At 39.2% G+C, this 22,451-nt stretch overlaps 1 protein-coding gene across 10 annotated transcripts in view; it reads right to left on the reverse strand.

Moving 5' to 3' along the window:
- Positions 1-22,451, reverse strand: part of tnika (TRAF2 and NCK interacting kinase a) — a 102,727-nt gene that overhangs the window by 10,946 nt on the left and 69,330 nt on the right. The window contains exons 9-24 of one of the 10 annotated variants that reach the window (XM_067453731.1): positions 17,958-18,036; positions 17,407-17,582; positions 16,000-16,066; positions 15,680-15,878; positions 14,384-14,491; positions 12,945-13,031; positions 11,597-11,614; positions 11,411-11,518; positions 9,508-9,813; positions 6,443-6,607; positions 5,726-5,971; positions 4,968-5,095; positions 4,744-4,883; positions 2,569-2,666; positions 400-575; positions 43-148 (exon numbers count right to left, since the gene is read on the reverse strand). In XM_067453731.1, the coding sequence (XP_067309832.1) occupies positions 43-148; positions 400-575; positions 2,569-2,666; positions 4,744-4,883; positions 4,968-5,095; positions 5,726-5,971; positions 6,443-6,607; positions 9,508-9,813; positions 11,411-11,518; positions 11,597-11,614; positions 12,945-13,031; positions 14,384-14,491; positions 15,680-15,878; positions 16,000-16,066; positions 17,407-17,582; positions 17,958-18,036 (2,207 nt within the window). Of the gene's footprint in view, positions 1-42; positions 149-399; positions 576-2,568; positions 2,667-4,743; positions 4,884-4,967; positions 5,096-5,725; positions 5,972-6,442; positions 6,608-9,507; positions 9,814-11,410; positions 11,615-12,944; positions 13,032-14,383; positions 14,492-15,679; positions 15,879-15,999; positions 16,067-17,406; positions 17,583-17,957; positions 18,037-22,451 lie in introns of all 10 variants that reach the window. The other 9 variants (XM_067453730.1, XM_067453734.1, XM_067453729.1 and 6 more) reach the window with 9 other exon arrangements.

Here is a 22,451-nt window from a genome sequence, read left to right on the forward strand (position 1 = left end):
CTTTTTGGAGCTAAATAACATCTAATGTGAATGGTATCTTACCTCTCTCATTTTCAGGGTACCATCTTTAGAGTCATCATTGTAGGAGTCACCGAAGGATTCAACATGACTGCTCGTGAAAGACTCGTTATTTCCCTGAACAGAGGGCCTGAGGGTGATAAATACATAAAAACTTGAATTTTGCAGATTCACATTAAAAAAGCATTCATTTCGGTGCTCGTTTATTGATAGATGTAATAAAGATAATAAGAAGTGATAGGATAAAGAGTGGTGAAGGGGAACAAGAAAGACACAAACCGCCCACATAAGCACCCTGACTCAGCACGTGCACTGATTGCTGGGCTCGGTGAGAGAAAAAATACATTTTGAGGAAAAAGAGAGAACTGTGCGTGCGCTTACATGATCCTGGGAATGTCGCTGACTGGCACCGTGCCGTCATGCCCCACAGTCCCATCCTCATCCTCACTGCTCTCAGTGTCCTCACTGGAGGAGGAATAGTCAGTCAGTTTAAGGGGTGGCCGGTTGATCTCATCTATTCGCAACTCCCTCAGTTCTTTAGCCAAGGCAGTCAGATCCTGAAAGACAGACAGAAAGATTCATATAACTACCATAGTGACACTAGTTACTTCAGTAGAGTGACAGTATCTTAGTTGTGGATACAGTGTAGCTGTACCTTGACAATATCAAGCTACTTTTGTTAATGTAACATTACGTTTTTTTTTTTTTAACTCTGCACATAGCTAAATTAAAGTGTTAGAAAGAGCAACAAATTCTGATGGTTCAAGAAAGTTTTTTTCTCTTCATGAATACATGTTTTAATACCATTTTATTATAATGAATCAGTTTTGAAAGAAAGTGTGCAAGAAAATTAACTGGTTCAACTAGTTTCATTAGTTGAACTGATTCTTTTATGTCACCACACAGTAATCCTAAAGATTTTAAAATTGAACATGTGTAATATTTGAGTATATAGCACAGTTTCAACAAAGTAGGTCCCCAACACTGGTGATAAAGCTCATTAAAATGAAATGTTTGATTCTCACTCAATTCAACTGCAAATAAAGGACAGTAATAGTTTCACTATGAATGATAAAACCAAATTTTGTTTAAATTTGAAGATGATACAAAACTCACACATTTAGATATATTGACACTCGCCCCTAAAATAAAATAAAATAAAACATATAGCAATAATTATAAAATAAACTCCTGCAGATTTTGGAGCTTTCATTAAAAGGTCATATGTGTGCAGTTTGCATTCGACCTGTAATCCCAGCTCAAGAACCAACATAAAAATGCCCCCTTGTGAACTTTAGTTGCTATAGAAACAGCAAGGCTCCTAACAAACAGCAGGGGTTATTTGCGTTGTGGTGAAGAATTTGAGCCAAGTGGGGAGAATGACATACACCCACACATAGGGTCCATTGACAAAGCCACTGGCAATCCCGCTTGGTGAGAAAGCTGAGAGGGTGAAAGAGTACAAGCTTTTCTCAAGTCAGCGTTGCTATTGAGATTAGCAGGCAAGAATTCCCACAGTCCTCTGCCAAGCAACCTTTAGACTGAGAGGGACTGAGAAAAGGATGGATGGGAATGCTACCAACCCTTACTCTGGCTTTCCAGCCCTGATTGAGGTCAAGGTGGGAGTGAGTGAGTGAGTGAGTGAGTGAGTGAGTGAGTGAGTGAGTGAGTGAGTGAGTGAGTGAGAGAGAGAGAGAGAGAGAGAGAGAGTGAGTGAGAGTGAGAGAGAGAGAGAGAGAGAGAGAGAGAGAGAGAGAGAGAGAGAGAGTTCAAACATTCATCACGCCTTAGAGACATTTCTTCAATATACTAAACATTTGTTTCCTCAAGTCAAAAGCATCAACTGTAAATATATATTAAAGGGATAGTTCACACAAAACTGAAAAGTAATTTACTTACCCTCAAGTTGTTGCTAACTTGTATGAATTTATTTCTTCTGCTGAACACAAAAGATATTTTGAAGAATGAAACAGTTGATGGGCCCCATTGACTTCTTCAGTAAGAATAAAATACAGTGGTAACCAGCATTCTTCAAAATATCTTTTGTGTTCAGCAGAAGAAATAAACTCATACAGGTTTGGAACAACTTGAGGGTAAGTAAAGTAGTGACAGAATTTTCATTTTTGTGTGTATGAGGGTTGTTGCAGCTGTTAAGTATGAAGAACAGTGTCGTAATAGTTATGGGGAAGCAAAATCTAATTGTAAATTTTAGCTTTTGGCCTGGTGTGTCCAGAGCTTCAGCCAAGAATTTTAATTTCAGATATCTCTAATCTAAAAGCTTTGAGCATTCACAAGTGGAAAACCGGCAAAGAGGACAGGCAGACCAATGTAACCACTGGGACATTTGGCCTCCAGCTGTAAAACAGCATCTGCATCTGAAGGTTGTTTAGTCTACAACTGTGTTTAGAGGCCACATCTACCATTAAAGAGAACTAAAAGCACCTTTAAGCAAATGCTAGATAAAAAAAAGAGAAGACGAAGCTGTGCATATTGACAAAGGAAATGAAGTTAGGCTAGTTAGTATTTGAGGGTGGTTGGGATGTAATTTACCGTAGGTCGACTGGGTTTGTTCACCTCTCTGCCCTCCTCCTGACTGGGCTTGGAGGTCTCCTGTAATGCCACTGGAGAACCTTGGGATTTACCAGAGCCTGGAAAATGCATATAACAGGATGTAACCACATGTTCAAGACTGAAGGTCATTGTAAAAGTTTAAGAAAACCCACACTAACTGACCCTTCTGATTATTGGGGAGGATACACTACAAGAGAACTTGTTCTAAAACAGTGTGATAACAATGAGATATTACCATTACTTTAAACGGAAATATACAAAAGGCTCAACAGCTGGCCTGTGATATTCTTTACGTATGAATACACATACTGGTCTGGACCGGACCAGAATATCAAAACAATTCAAGTGCACAAAACAGGCAAACAAAGTAACAAGCATGTCATACTACTATACATCCACTTCCCTCTCTGGAGGACGAGAGCAGCACTGCACATCTGACATGGTGAACAGAGTGGAACAGAAACAAGAGGATCCTGGCAAAACAACCAGTATGAAGTCTGAAAGACTGCCCTCTCCTTCAGGCCCATGGAGGTTGGCCACCCACCCGCCCACTTTGATTTCAATGAGCATGTCCGAGCCGTAGTGCAGACAGTAGCGTGCTGGCTGAACAAATGTCAAGTCATCTTAATTTATAGTGCTTTACACAATACCATTTCAAAACGGGCTTCACAGTAAGAAACAGGAAAACAACACCCAATTATGCAAACTTCAAATATGAGACAAATTCAAATTTTGAATAGTTTGAAAAGAAAGACAATAGTGTCATTATTCAGCCCAGTCAACCCAGCAATGATTCAGTTCAGTTCAATAACGGTTCATCAATTATAAAATGAGTTCGATTCTGCTATAAGCAGTTCCATTGAAGACAATAAGTGACATTATTCAGTCCCTTCACTGTTGATTCAGTTCAGCTCAATAACAGTACCGATTCATCAAATATGAACCTTTAAACCGTACCTAAACAAGCCAAAGGCAACAGAAGCAAGGAACCCAAAATCCATCAGGTGAGAGAAATAGAGGGGGGGAAAAATCTTGGGAGAACCCAGACTCATTCAGGGGGCCAGTTCACTTCTGGCTATAACAAATAATTTCATAATAAAAGGTTTGATCATGGACACCCAGGTTTGAATCTGGCCAGGATTATGTCCTAAACCTCTCTATCTCCCAATTACCATGTCTGCCTTAACTGTCTTGTAAATAAAAGCATTACTTTTGGATGGTGTGCTGTGGTTAAGGCTCAAGGCTGCTATCCAGAAGGCTTATATTTGGATCATTGAGAATGGTGAACGAATCACCTGGACTTACTCCAGAGGGATACCATTAAACTTATGCATCAAAGTTGTGTGATACTATTTGCTCTATACCACAACTCAAGACGAATCTTAAAGGATTAGTTTACTTCAAAATAAAAGTTTCCTGATAATGTACTCACCCCCAATGCCATCCAAAATGTTCACGTGTTTCTTCAGTGGAAAAAAAAAATCAATTTTTTGAGGAAAACATTTTTCTCAAAGGATTTTTCTCCATACAGTGGACTTCAATGGCAACCAAAATGTTGAGAGTCCAAATCAATGCAGTTTCAAAGTGCTTCAGAGTCTCTGAACAATCCAAGGCGAGGAATAGGGTCTTATCTAGCAAAACCATCAGTCATTTTCAAAAAAATTAATGTATATACTTTTTAACCTGAATTGCTCATCTTGCGCTGCTCTGCGAAGTTCCGCCCCCATGTTTACAAAGCACTTGTGCGAAGACTAATGCAAACATCCTTTAGCAAAAAAAAGTTAAACAATGATTTAGGACTATTTTGAAGTTGCAGATGGAGGATTTTTTTTTGGTAAAGGGCGTTTGTATTAGTCTTCGCACATTCACTTGGGGCGGTACTTCCGCATACGTCTAGTGTGACCTTTCCAACTTGTGGCATGTCCTTCAACATTTTGGTTGCCATAGAAGTTCATTATGTTAAGAAAAATCCTGGAATGTTTTCCTCAAAAACTTAACTTCTTTCCGACTGAAGAAAGAAAGACATGAACATCTTGGATGAGATGGGGGTGAGTAAATTGTCAGGAGATTTTAATTTTAAAGTGAACTAATCCTTTAAGCTAAAAAAGAAAAAGAGGACCAACTCAATCATGTAGAAATACAGAGCACCCTCACCTCTTGGCTGGCTTCTCTCACTGGATCCAGGGTGTGAGCCGCCCTGAGAGCTGGGTGTACTGGAGCTGGATGAGCTATTACTGCTGGTTCTCTGCAGAGCCACATCCAGAGACAACTCTGTCCTCCTCAAGTCTGGATTACTGGAGAGATTAAGATACTTTTTAGTGCATTAATACACCAACACAGAGCAACAGCTCCAGCATGGGATCTGACCGAGTTCTGACCTGGTGCGGATGAGCTGAGAGGCCACCCGCCCCCCTCCACTGGACTCTCCATTCCCTGGAGAGTTCTTCCTCATCAGAGCAGGGGAGATAGAAGTGGTCCGCTGGGGCACCTGGGTAGTACCGCACAACTTTAATCAAACACACAAATGACCAAACGTCAGAGACGAGGGATCATAGCATGATTACAATCAGTTTTATATGAAAGGCTCATGTCAATGTATTTAAACAAACATTGCCATTAAAAACTCTGGGGTCGGCAAGATTTTTTTTTTTTTAATTCATACTTTATGAACATTTATAAAAGTTACATTTAAAAAAAAATATTTTTCAAATAAAGACTATTATTTTGAACTTTACATTCAAAGAATCGAAAAAAACAAAATGTATTATGATTTCCCAGAAATATATTAAGCAGCACAACAGTTTTCAACATTGATAATAAGAAATTTTCTTTAGCAGCAAATCATCATATTAGAATGATTTCTGAAGGATTCAGTGTGACACTGAAGACTGGAGTAATGATGCTGAAAATAGACCTTGCCATCACAGGAATAAAAATGTATAAATAAATAAATAAATAAATAATATACTGCCATTATAATTTTTAATTAAATAAATGTAGCGAGAGACTTCTTTATTAACATTTTTTTTTAAAACTGACCCCAAAATAAATAGTCATATCATAACTCTTCAGGTGTCAAATAAAAATAAAATAAAAAAAGTGCCTCAGTGAAGTTGATTATTGTAATAATCCTGACCTTGGGAGGAATGTCGTCTTCCCTCAGCCAGGGAGAACTGCGATCAGGTTTTTCCTCACGACTGGCCATGCGAGGGGCCGGAGGGGGCATCTCAGAAGTTGGGTCGGAGTTCTGCCGTGGCATCTCTGGCCGATGGGACACCAGGCTCTCCTGGAAGGCTGAAACGCCCTTGGCAGATTGATCATGCAAGGACTGAGAGACTGACAGAGAAGAGCTATGGGACCTCACTGGAACCAAATGAGCCATCTAACAGGAGCAAGAAACCATTAAGTGCTTAGTTCAGGATTCTGGCAATTTTTCATCAATTCATTTTCATAACCTTTACAGTCATTTGTGATAACTGGATAAGAATGTTTTAGACATTTTTATATTTACAACATTTAGATATTGCTGTGTGGATTTCCATGGATATTTGAAAAATTGTATTTCTTAATACTTGTCGCCAATAAGACCCTAGAATGGACAGACTGATTTTTCACACTGATTTCTGAGCCAGCTTTATAATAAATAAATTAATAAGGGATGCACAATTTAAAAATTCTGGCCGATATACCCATAATTATTTTCATATTACAATCACCATATGTCCAATATTACCATTCACAATTAAATATCCAATATCAACAAAAATCCATAAATGATATATTACTGATATACTGTGCATCCGTATTGAAAACGAGCGCTTTAAATAAAAAATAAAGCTAAAGATTGTTTTACCTGAGGCTCCACAGGGCGATGAACAGGAGGGGTCCGTGCCGGCTGCATACCCCCACTGCTGAAGGACTCGGAGCGTGGAGGAAGAGAAGGGTCTGAGATACGGTTTGCCACCTTATGCTGCAGGGCAGGAGAGCTCTGGCGGTTCAGTTTAGAGCGCTCCTCAACCTTCATGAATAATACAAGCCATATAAGAACAAGCCACATTGTTTATCCCAGCCACCACTAACAAACAAGAAAAAGCTAGCAAGACCCTGCAAAATGCCTCAGAAAAGACATACTTGCACCGGCAAACATTACTTAAGTTAATCAGTAGAAACTATCACACCATCTGAAATAGAAAAGCAATCTATTCAGCTAGAAGCTGAATTAGCTGTTGCATGTTGATCGGATCATACATACAACAATCAGTTAGAGCAGACCAGCACCTTCTATAAGCAGAGAGGCTGAGGATCTTGGAGAGGTGAAAGGAAATACTCTATTCAACTAAGTTTAATGGATAAAGAATCTGCTTTGGCAATAGAAAAAGCCAATACACTGTATGAGACACTGCTTGGCAACTACATGAAAAGATTTCAGTTCTTATCTAAGAAAGTTACCATGGTAATCATTTACATTTAATTTGACACGTATCTGTATTCATGTCATGTGGAATATGTCTAAGTCTAAATATGTGAAGTCCTTCAGTGTCTCACAACTTGATGGCTTCTTGTTTGCACCAACAGATCCTTTCAAAGATCTAGACAGACATTGGTTAACCATCTTAATGTCTCAGAAATGCGGATTCCTACTGGGGAAGAAGGTTGTCAAACTCTAAAAGAAAAGGGTGGTTAGTGTGGAGATGGATGGCAGCTTGCTCAGAGATTTGATTACACTAAGTCTAGAGTCATAATTCAGGTTAATTAAAAGGCATTCAAAAGGCAACTAAATGACCCATCATATGTTGTTTAATAGCACTGGCTACATTGGTTAAGATAGTTTTGCTTGTTAATCTAACAGTATGTCCTAATCGGGCGCTATACGACAATATTTGTATGTTTTCAATGAACATGAAACTACTGCGAATGACCCAATCCCAGCCGTAAGAGGATATTTGATTTTCAATATACCGTAAAGTGCTGCAGGAATGAACTGTGCTCCTCAGAGCATTGAGCTAAATTTGTCAGAGCACTTAAAAACGGCCAGAGAAAAGATGCTCATGAAGTCTAAAAATGGGTGATTAAGCAGTATTCAGATGAAATGTACTGTACAATAAAACCTGGAAGCCTGTCTGAATTTTTGCACTTATGGATGCATTGTCCTGATGTCAATGTTTTTTTATTTTTGAAAACCTGAAATAAGGTGTGTACTTAACACAAGTTTAAGATATTTTCATGTTGTACTCCATTACATAGAATGCATGATATGCATTCTTAAAAAGCAGTGCTAATCAGTTATTGTGGAGGACATTAATTGTCGTCTCACAGAACAGGTAAATTCCTCTACTCACTGGCCACTTTTACATCATCAGTGTTTATTCATGTGCTCAAGCAACTAGCACAAAAAGAGTTGGAAGCGTAGTAGTGGTGATGCTGAAGTCATGCAACCGTGGTGTAGAATGTCTAATTAAATTCATAAAAGTTTATTTGTGAAGAATAAAAAAAAAGTTGGCAATATCTTATTTTCTGCAATAATCCAAAGGTCAATGGGACTATTGTCGAGGTAACCACAGTGACGCTAATTTCTGGGTTGGCATATAAAATGACATCATCCATGCAGCAGTCTTTTATGTGAACTGGGAATATGGACCAAGGAGATTTTGCAGTAGGCGGGGCGTCCCCAGCAGAATGCCACCGAAATAAAAATACTAAGCGATCATCAGAAAGTCCTGTTGCTCTGCGTTTGACGCTGCTGGCTAGGATATGGTATATAGGGGGAAAAATTGTTTTGAAAATGAAAAATGTTTTTCAGACTAAATATTAAACCATTAATTTTCAGCCTCTCTCAAAGGTTGTTTGATTTATATGATTAGCAGAGTTCACCACATGCCACCTTGCAAGAGGAAAAGAGGAGCTCCATCACCAAAGGGCAATGAACCCAGAAGCACCCAGCGATGGACTGCACTGACTGCTAAGGCTTACATAAACACCGAGGACAAGCAGGGGTGATGGGCCATCTGACGGGGCACAGAATCAGGACCGGGGTCCAACAAATGACAGAAGGGCATTCATGATGTCACTGATGAGTAAGAGCCAGTAAGATGGGAACGGGAGGGGTTTAAGAGATGAGGAGTACTGGTTGAATGAGTGGTTATGTCTGCTTAATGGGCAGTTGTATAGCTTATGTATGTCGATTTTGGAAATAAAAATTACGCCAGTAGGTTCCATTTTAGTTTGAGGAATAAGAGAGCAAATCAATAATACAGTTCCAGAAAAGCTATTTACATTTATTTACAATGATCGCAGACTCCCTCAATTGATAAAGGGTCTGATTGTCATCATGTTGGAGGAGGTGAACGGGGAGTCTACAGGGGATAAACTGGGGCTGAGCGAGGGCGAGCGATGTTTAGGGCTACCTGGGGATGGCGACCTAGAGGGGACCGGGCTTCCTCTGGGTGAGTTTCGAGGGGAGCGCTTAATCCAGCGCAACACAGCATCGAGTGGCTCAGCTAAGTTTAACTTTTTAGGGGTCTTGCGGTGCCCTTTAAAAAAGTCCTCGCGTTCAAAAGACGTGGAGCGCCAGATAGGCCGGGTAAATGCCTGCCTGAACTGATCCACTGAAGCCAGGTCCACAGCAGAGGAGGAGCGATTTATGCGAAACATTTTATCTGACTTGAAATCTGCGAGAGGCACAGCCCACTCCCATTGGGGTACCATCAGGAGGTTCTTGGCTGTCTCAGAGTTTGAACGCCTATCTCTAACCATTCTCTCTCTAAGAGAGTGCTCTGGGGCTGACTGGGACAAAAAGCTGTCCTCAGTGGTGATCAGATAGTCCTCGTTAACAGCGATTTGTGGGACCAGGTCATCGTCTACATCTATTCTAATCCCAGGTGATAACTTCAATTTTGGGGCCGGGTCTTCTGAACTAACCACTTTAGTGATCGCTGGGTTGGGCTTGTGTTCGCGGACCTCCTGCCTGGGCTTCTGGCAGGCCCTAAGCTGGTGCGCCTGCTGGCTAATGTTCTCTCGAATCTCTTGCTGGACTGAGATATGGAAGCTGGGCGGTTGCTGCTTTTGCTTCCGCTGCTGTAAATGCTGTGCGATCTGTTTGCTAACAGGGGGAATCGGTTTAGTCTGGGCCGAGGGGGTCCGGTTGGGACTGCGCTGCTGACAGGAAGGGGATGAGGAAGGCTTGTGGTTGATGTGTTGGATCTTTTTTGGGGGCCAGCCAGGGACCTGAAACAGTGAGTCAAGAGTTAAACACAATTAAGTTAGTTAAAAAAAAAAAAAAAACACGAAAACAGCTAGGCCATGCACATACTACAAGACTGACGCTCATATCGTTTTGACGCTGAAGACTTAAAGTCTGCGACTTGTAATGTTCGGCAAAGTTGTTCAAATGTGAGTGCTTGTGAGTTGCACTGTGAGTAGTTACAGATGTAATGTTCAATTTCAAACTGGCTGGGCATGTTTTTCTTTTGAGAACCAACTCGTGTCAAAAGTGCATTCAGTAATTCTTTAGCTAAATTTAACGTTGCTATTCTTCATATACTTTAATTACTAGTTGTTTAAGACGCTACACTGCCTCTATCAATGCAGATCAGCATGACTGTCTCTGAGTTATGTAAATTACACTAATACTAGTAAGGTTTTTTTATAGAACTAATTCACTTACCTGTCCAAACAAACAAAAAACACTACTCAGGATTTTCTTCATTATCAAATACTTCTACATTGTGGACCTTTATTGACGTCAGCATACAATTTAGTTGTCAATCTTGGTCTGTCTTCAAACCATTTTCACTTCGGCAGCCGATGTTCAGTCAAACACCATGGATCACGTTATTTCAACATGGCAAAATACAATGAGGGGGTGACTCGCACCATGCGAAATTAAACACTTTTTATTAACAACTATAAATCACTGTAACAGTCTTCATCACGCTTCACAAAACCAGAATTTATTTACTATTTAAAAACTTTTAAATTAGCACCAAACTACTGAATTTGCCTTAATATTTACATTTATGCATTTAGCAGATGCATTTATCCAAAGTCACTTACAAAATAGGAACAACGCATTCATCACAGAGCCAATAATCATAGTAGTACATAATGGCAGATTTATTAGACAACTAGTTTAGGAAACTAAAGAAATGAGTTTTTATTTTTGTGTGTGAGTGTGTGCGCACATTGACTCTAATATGCATGTATGCTCGTGTGAAAACACATTTTGAAATCTGTGGTTACTAGTTTGTGCAACAACCTTCTGTCTTGTAGTGTGTGCTTGGCCTAGGAAAGCAAAGACAAAATCAGAACAATATGATGAATGTAAATCAAAAGAAAAGAGTCCAGATTATGTCACAAAGACATTAAATACTGTTCCCTTTGGTTATATATCATTTCCAAAAAAGGCTGAAGACTGCGGTGGCCCCTCTGCTGATATTCAAGGATAAATCAAGAGCGTTAATCTGTCCAGTTTCATTTTGCTGAATCAGCATCAGTGGTCTTAGACTTTCAGAAAAGGTTTCCAGGCTGCTGACCCTGAAAAGTGTGCTGGAAAACAATTCTGCAGTGTCCTTACCAGACACAAAGTGTTTCCAGTGACAAGCTGTGACAGTGTGTGGCATGAAGTCAATAAGAAGATATTTGATGTTTAATGTACAGTTATTAATCAGATTTCTTTGAAGGTGGGGGTTATGCATACAAGAATTTGTTCCTTAAAAAAACAAAAAACAAAGAAAGAAAGAAAATCGCATCATCCCTGGAGGTTAGGCAGCGCGGCAATGCTGGAAAAAAAGACATTTTTTAGTCTAATTTCACGTTTTCCCACCTCTTTGGCCCAGGCAGGTTTGTCACTGGGGTTAACGGCATCTTTGTAGTGGTAGAGCTGCTTCTTCTCTCCAGGTCTGGGGTCTTGCTGCTGCTGCTGCTGCTGCTGTTGTTGGAGAGAGACAAGGTGAGCCCTTTCTTGCTGAAGCATTCTTTGCAATCTCTCCGCCTGTCTCTGTTCCTCTACCTGTTTACGTTTGTACTCCTGAAGACACACAGAGAGAGAGGAGATGGTAGTTTAACGTCACACAAGAGCCTTGCAATAAATTATTCACACTGTACCACAACCACAATGACCATACACTGGCAAACAAACGCACATAAACATGCACATGCTCAAGACGAAATGGGAGCACACAAAATCTTGGTGAACCACGATTCAATGCCAGGCATACGTTCTGCCTTGATGACAGAGATCTGGTATGGTGTGAGATCAGCTACAGATGAGGAAAAGAAAAACCCCCACAAAAGTGCCACTCTCCTCTAAAAAGTTCCATCTGAAGGTAAAGAACAGAGCTACCTGGAGCATAAAGTCCTCTATGCAGCTTTGCAGTCTTTTATCACTCTCTTCTCTCCTCTGTCTCCCTAGAGGCTTCAATGAAAAGCTAGTTTTATTGCCTCTCTCGGGCCTCCTCTACACTTCAAAACTCTCATGAGAGCAGAGAAAGAAGTAAAGACTTGCTCTGGTCTGCACCTTTCCCAGTTTATATTTAAATGCATCAAAGCATGCTGGGATTTCACAGGATCAATTTTTTTAATTTGCTAAGGATTAAAAAAAAGCTCTGCTGTGATTTGACCATCAACTTGATCAATTATTTGCACACAATACACAAATAACAGCTTGCTTTATTGTGCGTAGTAATAAACCGTAATAGCAATAAAAAGCATTCCTGCATTAACATATCATAGTGCGAGTCAGATGTTTGTCAGCGCTGGTGTGCCCACCTGCTCTGCAGTGCTGCGTAATATCATGTACAGAATAACAGAATTTAACTGATTCGGCAAATACTATAATTTTGGCACTGACGAACCAAACACTAAATTCAGTCAGATTCTTCTCCAGCATGCGGAACCACTGGCGTTAAAGCTTATATGTAAATGTGCGATATTATGGATTTTTAGTTATTTTGTTTATATTGGTATTATTGTATTAGTTTTATGTTTTTTTTGGGCCGCGTGTTTCCTGAATAAAAGTTTTGATTGATTTATTGATACTGTATGAATAGTGGCACAGCAGTGATACAGGTGGCTTCTCAAAAAAGAAAAAATGTTGAGCGACCTGATTTAGTCCAAAGGAAGGGATTAGATTGTTCTTGTTCTTCTAAGTAGTTTTTTCCCCACATAATTATTACAGCCACAAAAAAAATAAAAAATGATACCAACAATTTCAATACATCAATGCAAAAAAACTATTGTGATTCTGCAAGCACAAAAGGAATAAAGGTCAACAGAGAGATATCATTTGGGTCAGTGCAGCAGCGGGTCAGGGGAGAGGAGGTTTAGGGCTACAGCAAGGCGAGTCTTCTCTCTGTTACCAGTAGGAGTGCTTGCTCTTGCAAGAGCTGTTGCTGCAGGATCTCGAGCTGCCTCTGTTCCTCCTCCAACTGACGACGGATAAACTCCTACAGACCCGCCACGACGCAACAGAGAAAAAGAGAGGAAAACACAGAAGAGCCACTTTATCACAGAAGATGATGAAGTGTGAGATGAATAGAACAACAGAATGACAGATAGCTAGCCATTAAGACATATTAATCCAAACGACAGACTTTGCCCTGTGTCCAAATATGCCTACTTTCAAACAATATTAGTATGTCCGAATTCATAGTATTCATATACCCATTGGCAAATGTATCCAGATGACCAATTACTGCCAGCAATCTTTGGAAATGCGCATTCGATGGACCACGAGTAAGTCGCATGATGGATGTAGTGAGGCCGAATTTCATTCTCACTACACACATTTATTATAACTAGAATGGCTGAGAAGTAAGTTTTACATTAAATGTAACACCTACTACTATACAGTGTGAGATTTTGATCACAGCACTAAATCGATTGATAAAATTACAGCTAGCTCCATAGACAGAACAATAGCTAGCTAGAGAAACCATAGACAGAAAAAAAAATGATAGCTAGCCATTTTAAATGATTGCTATAGATAGATAAAACCTTAGCTAAAATGATTGCTTGATAGATTGATAGCTAGTAAGCTAGAATGATAGCTAGACCATAAATAGGAAAACAACAACTAGCTAGAACTATAGTACGATTGCTAGAATGATCCAGAAAAGAGGAGGTGTGGAAATAAAATATGAAGTGAAATACCAGGTACACAAAATGAAGGGAGGTGTGAACGTGGAGAGAGAAAGAAAGAGCACACTGGGTGTTTGTACATCAGCGCCTGAGAGGACAAAAATAGGTGGGAGAGAATATTGATAGTGAGAGCAGTCAGAGGGGAGTGTAATCGCCGTGTCCTCAAGAGCAACAGTGAGATGATGATGATGGAAAAACCTTTTCAGTGCTAGCGGTGTGTGTGTGAGCGAGCGTGAGGGTCAGAGCTCTGGCAAACAGCAGGCATTAACATTCTTAGAAACATACAGATAGCTCGGCAATGTAATTAACCTCACCCACACAAATGAAAAAGACTAAGATATTCTCATCCATTTATCAAGTCAGTGACTCAGCCATCCCTTCATACATCTGGAGGTTTGTGTGGGGGAATGGTTCAAGGTCATGTAGCCACACACACACAATCCTAGTGAAGGGTGTTAGATGGTCAATCAACTTGGAGCAGATAAAGAGAAAAGCTGTGCTCTCATTTCCCGTGTCTTATCTGGCTCTCCACAGAACCTTTTCGTTACGGAGCAATTCGCAGGGTTACTTTAGCAACAATTAACTTTCATTAATTGAGTGTGTAGTTGGGTTTCCAGCTGTATAATCAGGGCAGTGCAGTGAGAAACAGCTTGTGTACCTGCTCCCTTTCGGCCTGTCTTCTCTCCTCCTCTCGACGGAGCTGATCCTCATAGCGATGCCTCTCTCTCTCTTGCTGCTTCCTGAGCTCACGCTCACGCCGCTGTTGCTGTAAGACACACACAATCAATCGATCAATTAATCAATTGATCAATCAATTGAACAATCGATTGGTCAATCAAATCATCTTAAACCTGTTGAGTCTTTATATAGAAACAGTGTAGAAGCCAAAAAAGCATTTTCCTAGAACTAGTAATGGGAAAAAAACAAAAACGTTTGTATTTTGATAACGGGTCACGCACATTTCAATATTTATGTATTTGCTCTGAAATGGCTTAAACGAAATGGCTCTTCCATTCATTCATTCATTCATTCATTCATTCATTCATTCATTCATTCATTCAAACAAAAACAAAAATGTAAAGGCAAAGCTAAATAAAATAAACAATGCAATGATTTTAATTGAACTAACACAAGAATGTAAAATTATGGTAAGTTCATTTTAATTTATAGGCACAGTTACACTACATTTACTTTCATATGTGAATATGAACTTAAATATATAAAAGTTCTAAAATATTGTAATGTCAATTTCCCAATGAAGAATTCTGTGAACAAATTGAGCAATAATGCAGTGCATACTAGTTTAAGCAAATCATAGAAATGGAAAGTTTGAGCTGATTCATAGGAATAAATCAAACTTACCAATTCAAATGCAATTTTCTTATAATCACAATTTAGAGTATTAAGAAATATTTATAGCATTATTTATAGTATTTAGTACTATAAAAATGCTAAAAATAATTCTTAATACTCTAAATTGTGATTATAAGAAAATTGCATTTGAATTGGTAAGTTTGATTTATTCCTATGAATCAGCTAATAAGAATAATTATTTATAGCATTATTTATAGTATTTAGTATTTATACTTAAATAAAAAGAGCATAAAATCACTGTATGTATATATATATATATATATATATATATATATATATATATATATATATATATATATATATATATATATATATATATATATACACACATATACATACTGATATATACATATATACACACATAGATAGGCTAGAAGTTGTTGTCCTCACAGAAAACTAGCTTATTAAAACATGGCATTTCCTATTTTTTTCTTAACTTTCTTTCCATTCAAGGTACGCTGTAGGAGAGGAATGCTGGTCTGTGTTTGTGTGTGACTATCAGCTAATCTGGATGTTCTCCATTTAAATAGGTCTCTTATATCTTACATCACTGAGCACACACACACACACTCTAGCATACCTCTTCAAGTCTGCGCCTCTGTTCTTTTTGTTCCTCGATGCGTTTCTGTCTCTCTGCCAGTAGTTGGTGCTTGTGTCCCTCGTTCTGCTGTTGCTCCAGATGCTGTCTGCGCACGGCCTCTGATCGTTCCTTATTGGCTAGCTGCAGACGTAGGAAATCCCGCCTTAGAGTGGACTCTCCTGGTATGTTGATGATGGAGCTGTATGGGGATCGATCATTGGATATTTAGTTTAGTTTTGTCCCATAGACCCACATCCAGATCCCTCATAATTGTACGCCTACTTGAAAACCCAACCCCAAAGACCTCATGCAGATTGTACCTGGGTTCTCCCACGTCACGCTCCTCCTCCTCCTCTTCACTCCCACTGTACTCGTACTCGGTCTCATCTGCAGGTGTAAAAATGTCCAGTAGTCACATTTCAGACATGCAAAACTCTCCCTGATGGAATCCCTGTCATGTACCTTGCCATTATCTGTCCTTAAAGCCTCTGTCTGCTTTTAAAGTGTCAATATTCATATATTTGTAACTTTTCCAAGAAGTGCACTCATAACGTTTAAGGTTTCTAGCAACAGTCAAAAGCAGAACTTAGTTTTAATGGCCATTTACAACATAAGGTGTACTAGCACACCTTTAAAAAGACAAAGAGCATTTAACAGAATATCTGACAAGTGGCACTAATAGCAATAAGCATTACATTTACCAAACAGATCTAAAATGGATGGTTTCATATTGTGTTTCTAATACAATGAAATGTACCGGTAAGCATTTTAACTGTCCAAAAGGGTCTAAATATGTTTTGGGAACTCTGTACAGACTCCCATTCAGTTTGGGGTCTAAGACTTTTTTAATGTATTTGAAAGAGGTCACAATGACTAATTTGACCAAAAACACTAATACTGTGAAAAATTATTACAATTTAAAATAACTGCTTTATATTTTTACTATATACAATTTTTTATTGACTCCTGTGATGGTTAGGTAAAGCTATATTTCCAGCATCATTACTCTAGTCTTCAGTGTCACATGATCTTTCATAAATCATTCTAACATGATGCTTTGCTGCTCAATAAAAATGAATTATCAGTTATCATGTCTTATCATCATTATCAATTAACATGTCTTATTATCAATGTTGAAAAAAGTGGTGCTGTTTATAATTTGTGTAGAAGCTTCTTTGATGAATAGAAAGTTTAAAATAACAGGATTTATTTTAAATAAAATACATATGTTGTAGCATTGCAAATGTCTATGTGTTTTGATCAATTGAATGTATCCTTGCTAAATAAAAATTTCTTAATCATGCCCTGGTTTAGATCTAAATCTTCTCAAACTGTTCTCAACATCATTTACAGCAGCACACAAACATCCTTTATTTTCAACCTGTATTTTGAGACAATGTCAAAATGGCCATTTGGAGAAGGGCAATATTGCTGAACTCATATAATATAACTTAGAGCAGCAATTTAAGGGGCTATAAGGGAGAAAAGGCAAGCTAAATGGAAAATGAGGAATGGAGGTCATGAGTTATGTGATAAATGCTAAATGTCAGACTCAGCAGAGATAAAGTGTCTGTTGAGGGAATTTCCTCAGCTCTGCGCTGCACATGCCAGTTCCATCTTCATGGTACAAGAAAGGTCATCTGTTTTAGTGTGTTCAACAAAGTGTGCACCGAAAACATGAGTAGCACACAAAGCCAGACGTATCTAATATGTCTGATAAGGCTCACCTCTCTCGCCTCTCTTCTTTTTGGTTCGGTCGATGTGGTCCTTGAGCTGGATGCGGATTTGCCTCTCATTGGGCAAGTCTTTAATGAAGGAATGTTTGATAAGGCTCTCTGTGCTGGGCCTCTGGAGGTGGTTCTTCACTAGACAGCTCTCGATGAAGGACTGGAACTTTTTAGACCTGTAGATATGAGGAAGAGCTTGAGGAATGCTGCAGGCTTATCTTCTCTTTTTTTGTCTCCTTGTTTTGTCTATTAAGCATGTGATAACAATGACCGATGTGGGTGTGCAATTCTAGGCAGTTGGCTTACACGTTTAGGAAATCACATAATATCAAGCTACTGCTAAAAAACTAAAACCTGTCTGTCTAGGGTGACAAGCAACCTTTCTCAAGGCGTTTGAGCTTGAATAGGCTGACATACCAAATGAAGATCACATGTGACAGATGAAGTGAACAGTGAAGACTTTTTTGATTAATAGTAGATTGGACAGTGTTTGTGAGATCTTGTTTGGTCTGTCCTTGTGACCTTTGTGAACAAAGAGAAGGGGCACTCACCACTTTTTGGACTTGAGCCTGGGAGCCGGGTTTCTAGGGATCAGAAACAAGGCTCTCATTGGGTGCATGTCACAAAGGGCTGTGGAAAAATAGATGAGAACATTAACACTGACTAACACTGTCCAGCACATCTTAGCCATAACTGACAGGGCAAATATCCATGAGAGTTTGTTAATGTGCTGAAATGTACTCTTTAAAGCTAAAACAGAATAGTAGAATGCAGATATTCCTGTTTATTACTCTCTCTGAAATACTGAATTCTGATTGGAATGTTCAGAACCATGACAAGCAGCAATTTATTAATTGCTTATATTATTAGTACAAATTTATTACAAGTCCCTTGTTTAAAGGGGGGTAAAACACTCGTTTCAGTCAATTTCATGTCAATCTGGAGTACCTATAGAGTAGTATTGCATCCTTCATATCTCTGAAAAGTCTTTAGTTGTAATATATGTAGAAAAGAAAGATACGCTGTATGGAGTATTTTCGGGGGGGAAAAAGAGCAGCTGGAGGTGTATCCTGCGGGTGGAGCTAAAGAGCCACAAAATTGTGCGCAGCTAGTGCGTTGAGAGCGTCTGAAAGCTGTGATATCCTTAAACGTGGAAAAGAAAACGTTACCCTAATACACCATCAATCAGATTAAACCATACATATGATCCAGAATCAGATCCGGAGGCTGAAATTGAAGAGGAGCAGCAGCAACAGCAGGACCGCTCTGTGTGTTATGTACTGTAACTGTATGCTTAGTGGCTTGTCAACATTTGTGTGTTTACTCATGGTTTATTGAGGACATGATTTGGTTTAGGAATATTGTATGCGACTAAGGCCCTGTCCACACGAACACGGGTATTTTCAAAACCGCAGCTTTTTCTACGCGGTTTGGATGTTCGTCCACACGCAAACGCTGTATCCGGTTACTAAAACCGGACTTTTTTGAAAACTCCGGCCAGGGTGAAGATTTTTAGAAACTCCGGTTACAGCGTTGTCGTGTAGATGGTGAAACCAGAGATTTCAGCTTTTTGAATTGAAGTGCGCGCCGTTCTCTCCTTTGTTTGACGTCAGATTTTCCACATCTCCTTTTGATTTACGTGAGTCGATTCTATGCGGTGGACACCACTAACAGCGCTTATCACATGTATATCCTACAGATACATGTTCAGTTATTTCATTGTATTGCAGAACAAAGGCGCCAGATTGCAATAATACAAAATAGTAAAGCAAGTGTGTGAAGCTATTACAGTCCACTTCGGTCCTGCACCTGTGTATACAGTTACCTGTCACTGAGTCCAAAGCAAAGGAACTTGTAGGAAGTGTTTCACTTGAGCCCATGGCATCCCTTAGTCAGTGCAATGTGCATCGGTGCAGTGAATGGGACCCTTGTGGAAATCAGGCAGCCAATCATAGCGTAGTTTTGCGTTCTCATGTGGACAGATTTTTTTTTAAAACCGCGCTTGTGTGGACGCGATTGTTTTTTAAAATGGAGGAGGAAAAACTCCGGTAATAAAAATACCCGTGTACGTGTGGACTAGGCCTAAACCTAGCAGTAGCAAGCGGAACGGTTTTGCACGTCAGACAGGGTTCAATCCGAGGGGCGGGATAAACGGTTGTCTTTCAAACTCCCTCTGCACGCGATAGGATAGCGCTACACCAACCAGAGCAACGAAGGTGAAACAGAGCTTGTTGATGATTAAACATTCGCCGTATTCGGTCGGCAAAACTCCGAACACATCTCCCCTTTTTAAAAATGACTTCAATGCCGTTCTTTGTTCTTTTCTCAGAGAAAAGCTTAACTCCAAGTCTTCCAGAGTCGCGGTCAAAGCTGATTCGAAAGACCGCCGTTTGCCAGTTTTACTCACCGCCTGCTTCCAATGCACGACAGTGAACCTTTATCGGGACTGAAATTGTTTATTTGGTGAAGTCCTGTGACTGCAGTGCAGCTGGCCTTGGATCCGAGAAAAGCGTATTAATGGGCATGCGTGCATTTGCTCTCTCGCTCTGGTTGGTCGGTCGCGCGCCCTTCCGGGAGAAGAGCCCCCACGGCCCATACAAGGAAAACAGCATTTCCTCCCTCACATATAATAAAGAACTGCTCTAGACAGAATTCTTGACCCGGTTCACAGGTGTGGCTATATCAACTATTAACAATAGCTAAATCATCCAAGCTCACTTAAATAATAAAGTACATCGCTTAAATAATAAAAGTGAAAAGTAGTCCGTTTACTTCAGAAGTATAGTGACTCGCCTATCTCAGATTCCCTTTTTTATAGTTTCTCTATTGACGAATGTAACCACAAGAGAACAAACAACAAACCTGTGTGACAACTTTTGTATCTCTTCTATGGAAGTCTGGCTCCCTGTCAGCTTCTCTGGAACTGTTGTTAGTATAGTACACAGTACAAACAGTCTAACGCCTTGCATGACAATCCGTTGAATGATTTGTCTGCATTGCTTGCATTTAAAAAAAAAAAAGTAAAATTTCTGTCTTTAAAATGTAATGCTTGAAGGTGCAGTGTGTAGTATTATGAAAACTATGTTTTATGTTTATGCTGTATTATACATACATACACACATGTAACATCATATATGTGTGTGTATGTATGTATGTATGTATGTATGTATGTATGTATGTATGTATGTATGTATGTATGTATGTATGTATGTATGTATGTATGTATGTATGTATGTATGTATGTATGTATGTATGTATGTATGTATATATATATATATATATATATATATATATATATATATATATATATATATATATGTATATGTATATACATACATGCATACATAAACATAAAGCATATACGAGAAATAGATGTTGTATAGACAAATGTGTGTGTTAGATATATATAGTTTTCAGAACGCCTCAATTTAAAACTGCTGATGAACATTATCAAGCATTAAAGGGGTGGTTGCATGCAATTTCACTTCATTAACTTTAGTTAGTGCGTAATGTTGCTGCTTGAGCATAAACAGTATCTGCAAAGTTACAGCGCTGAAAGTTCAATGCAAACAGAAATATTGACTTTTAAAGTTATGGCAGTTTATTGCCTACAAAAACGGCCGGTTTGGACTACAACGAGCTTCTTCCTGGGTTGGTGACATCATAAACCCTTGCTAGTCACCCAAGATGTGACTTCTGCCCGTAATGGTAAGGGCCGTGGCGTTTCCAGATAACCTGTGGCACTTCAGCCAATAAAAATACATGCAACTACATTTGGCCATCTAACAAATCTATTGCGTTTATCGGAGGGATGGGCTTCATAGAAGCAGAAAGTAAACGAGCCGTTCAAAGAAAAGTGGAGACAGCGGTGTGGAACAAAGGTCAAATATAAGAAAAATACACCGTTTTAAAAAAAAAGTATTAAGACGTTATAACTCGCCCATAAACACAACCAAGCCTAGAAAAAAAACACGGAACCACCCCTTTAACAAGAGATTAAAAACTCAACTTTTGCAATATGCTTGTGAAATCTAGCAGCTACATTTAAAGGGGTGGTAAAACACGATTTCACTTTTTTAACTTTAGTTGGTGTGTAATGTTGCTCTTTGAGCATAAACAACATCTGCAAAGTTATAACGTTCAAAGTTTAAAGCAAAGGGAGATTTTTAAAGAAATCTATCTCTAAGGACTACAGCAAACGGCCGGTAGGGAACTATAGTATTTTCATCCAGGCTAGCTGACATCAGCAGCTCCAATATTAACATTAACCCCTCCTCCGAGAATATTAAATGAGGGGAATGAAGCCATTTTTTATTGCTGTGGGCTGGAGTGCCATCGGTCATCCAATGCCGACGAAACGCTGTTATTTTCATCCGGATTGCAGGTACACTTTGTTCAGCCTCCCTAGGGACGGGGGAGTTATGGATCAATGGTTAAAATTTAAATCTCGCTCTCTGTGCTGCATATTTTACGGAGAAAAGCTCACAATCGTCACAAGTTCAATGCAGGATTCAGACAACGGCTTGTCCAGAAAGATGGAGCAGTTCCAACTTTAAAAACAGAAGCTGTTTACGGGCCATAACCTGTAAGTATGATTTATTTTTCCATCGATGTGTTTTCCTGTAATAATTTGTATTGTTAATTGTACGTTGTAGCAAGGAAGTATACAAATGAAAATGTTTGGCTCCGCAAACCAGTTTGTTGACACGTATGATCACATTCTAGGTTGCTCCCTGGAGCATACAATCACATATATCGGGTTAGAACGTTCAGTGATCAACTGCCAAATTCACAAATGAAAATCTGCTTTAGCCCGTTGACTGGCGCAGAGCACTGAGTGAGACTGACTGAGCAGTGTCTTTTAATGTTTATTTTAGGTTTTATACACTTCAAATTACATTACACAATCACAAAAATGTCATATATATCAGGAGAAGTGAATGATCTTAGGTTGTAAATCCAGTATGCCCCATCTCCGTCCGTGTTTAAACATATACCGGCGGCCGAACGCCCCAGAGCTCGTGATAACTTTACCGATCAGCTAA

The sequence above is a fragment of the Pseudorasbora parva genome, chromosome 9 (assembly GCF_024679245.1).
Source record: "Pseudorasbora parva isolate DD20220531a chromosome 9, ASM2467924v1, whole genome shotgun sequence".
NCBI lineage: Eukaryota > Metazoa > Chordata > Actinopteri > Cypriniformes > Gobionidae > Pseudorasbora > Pseudorasbora parva.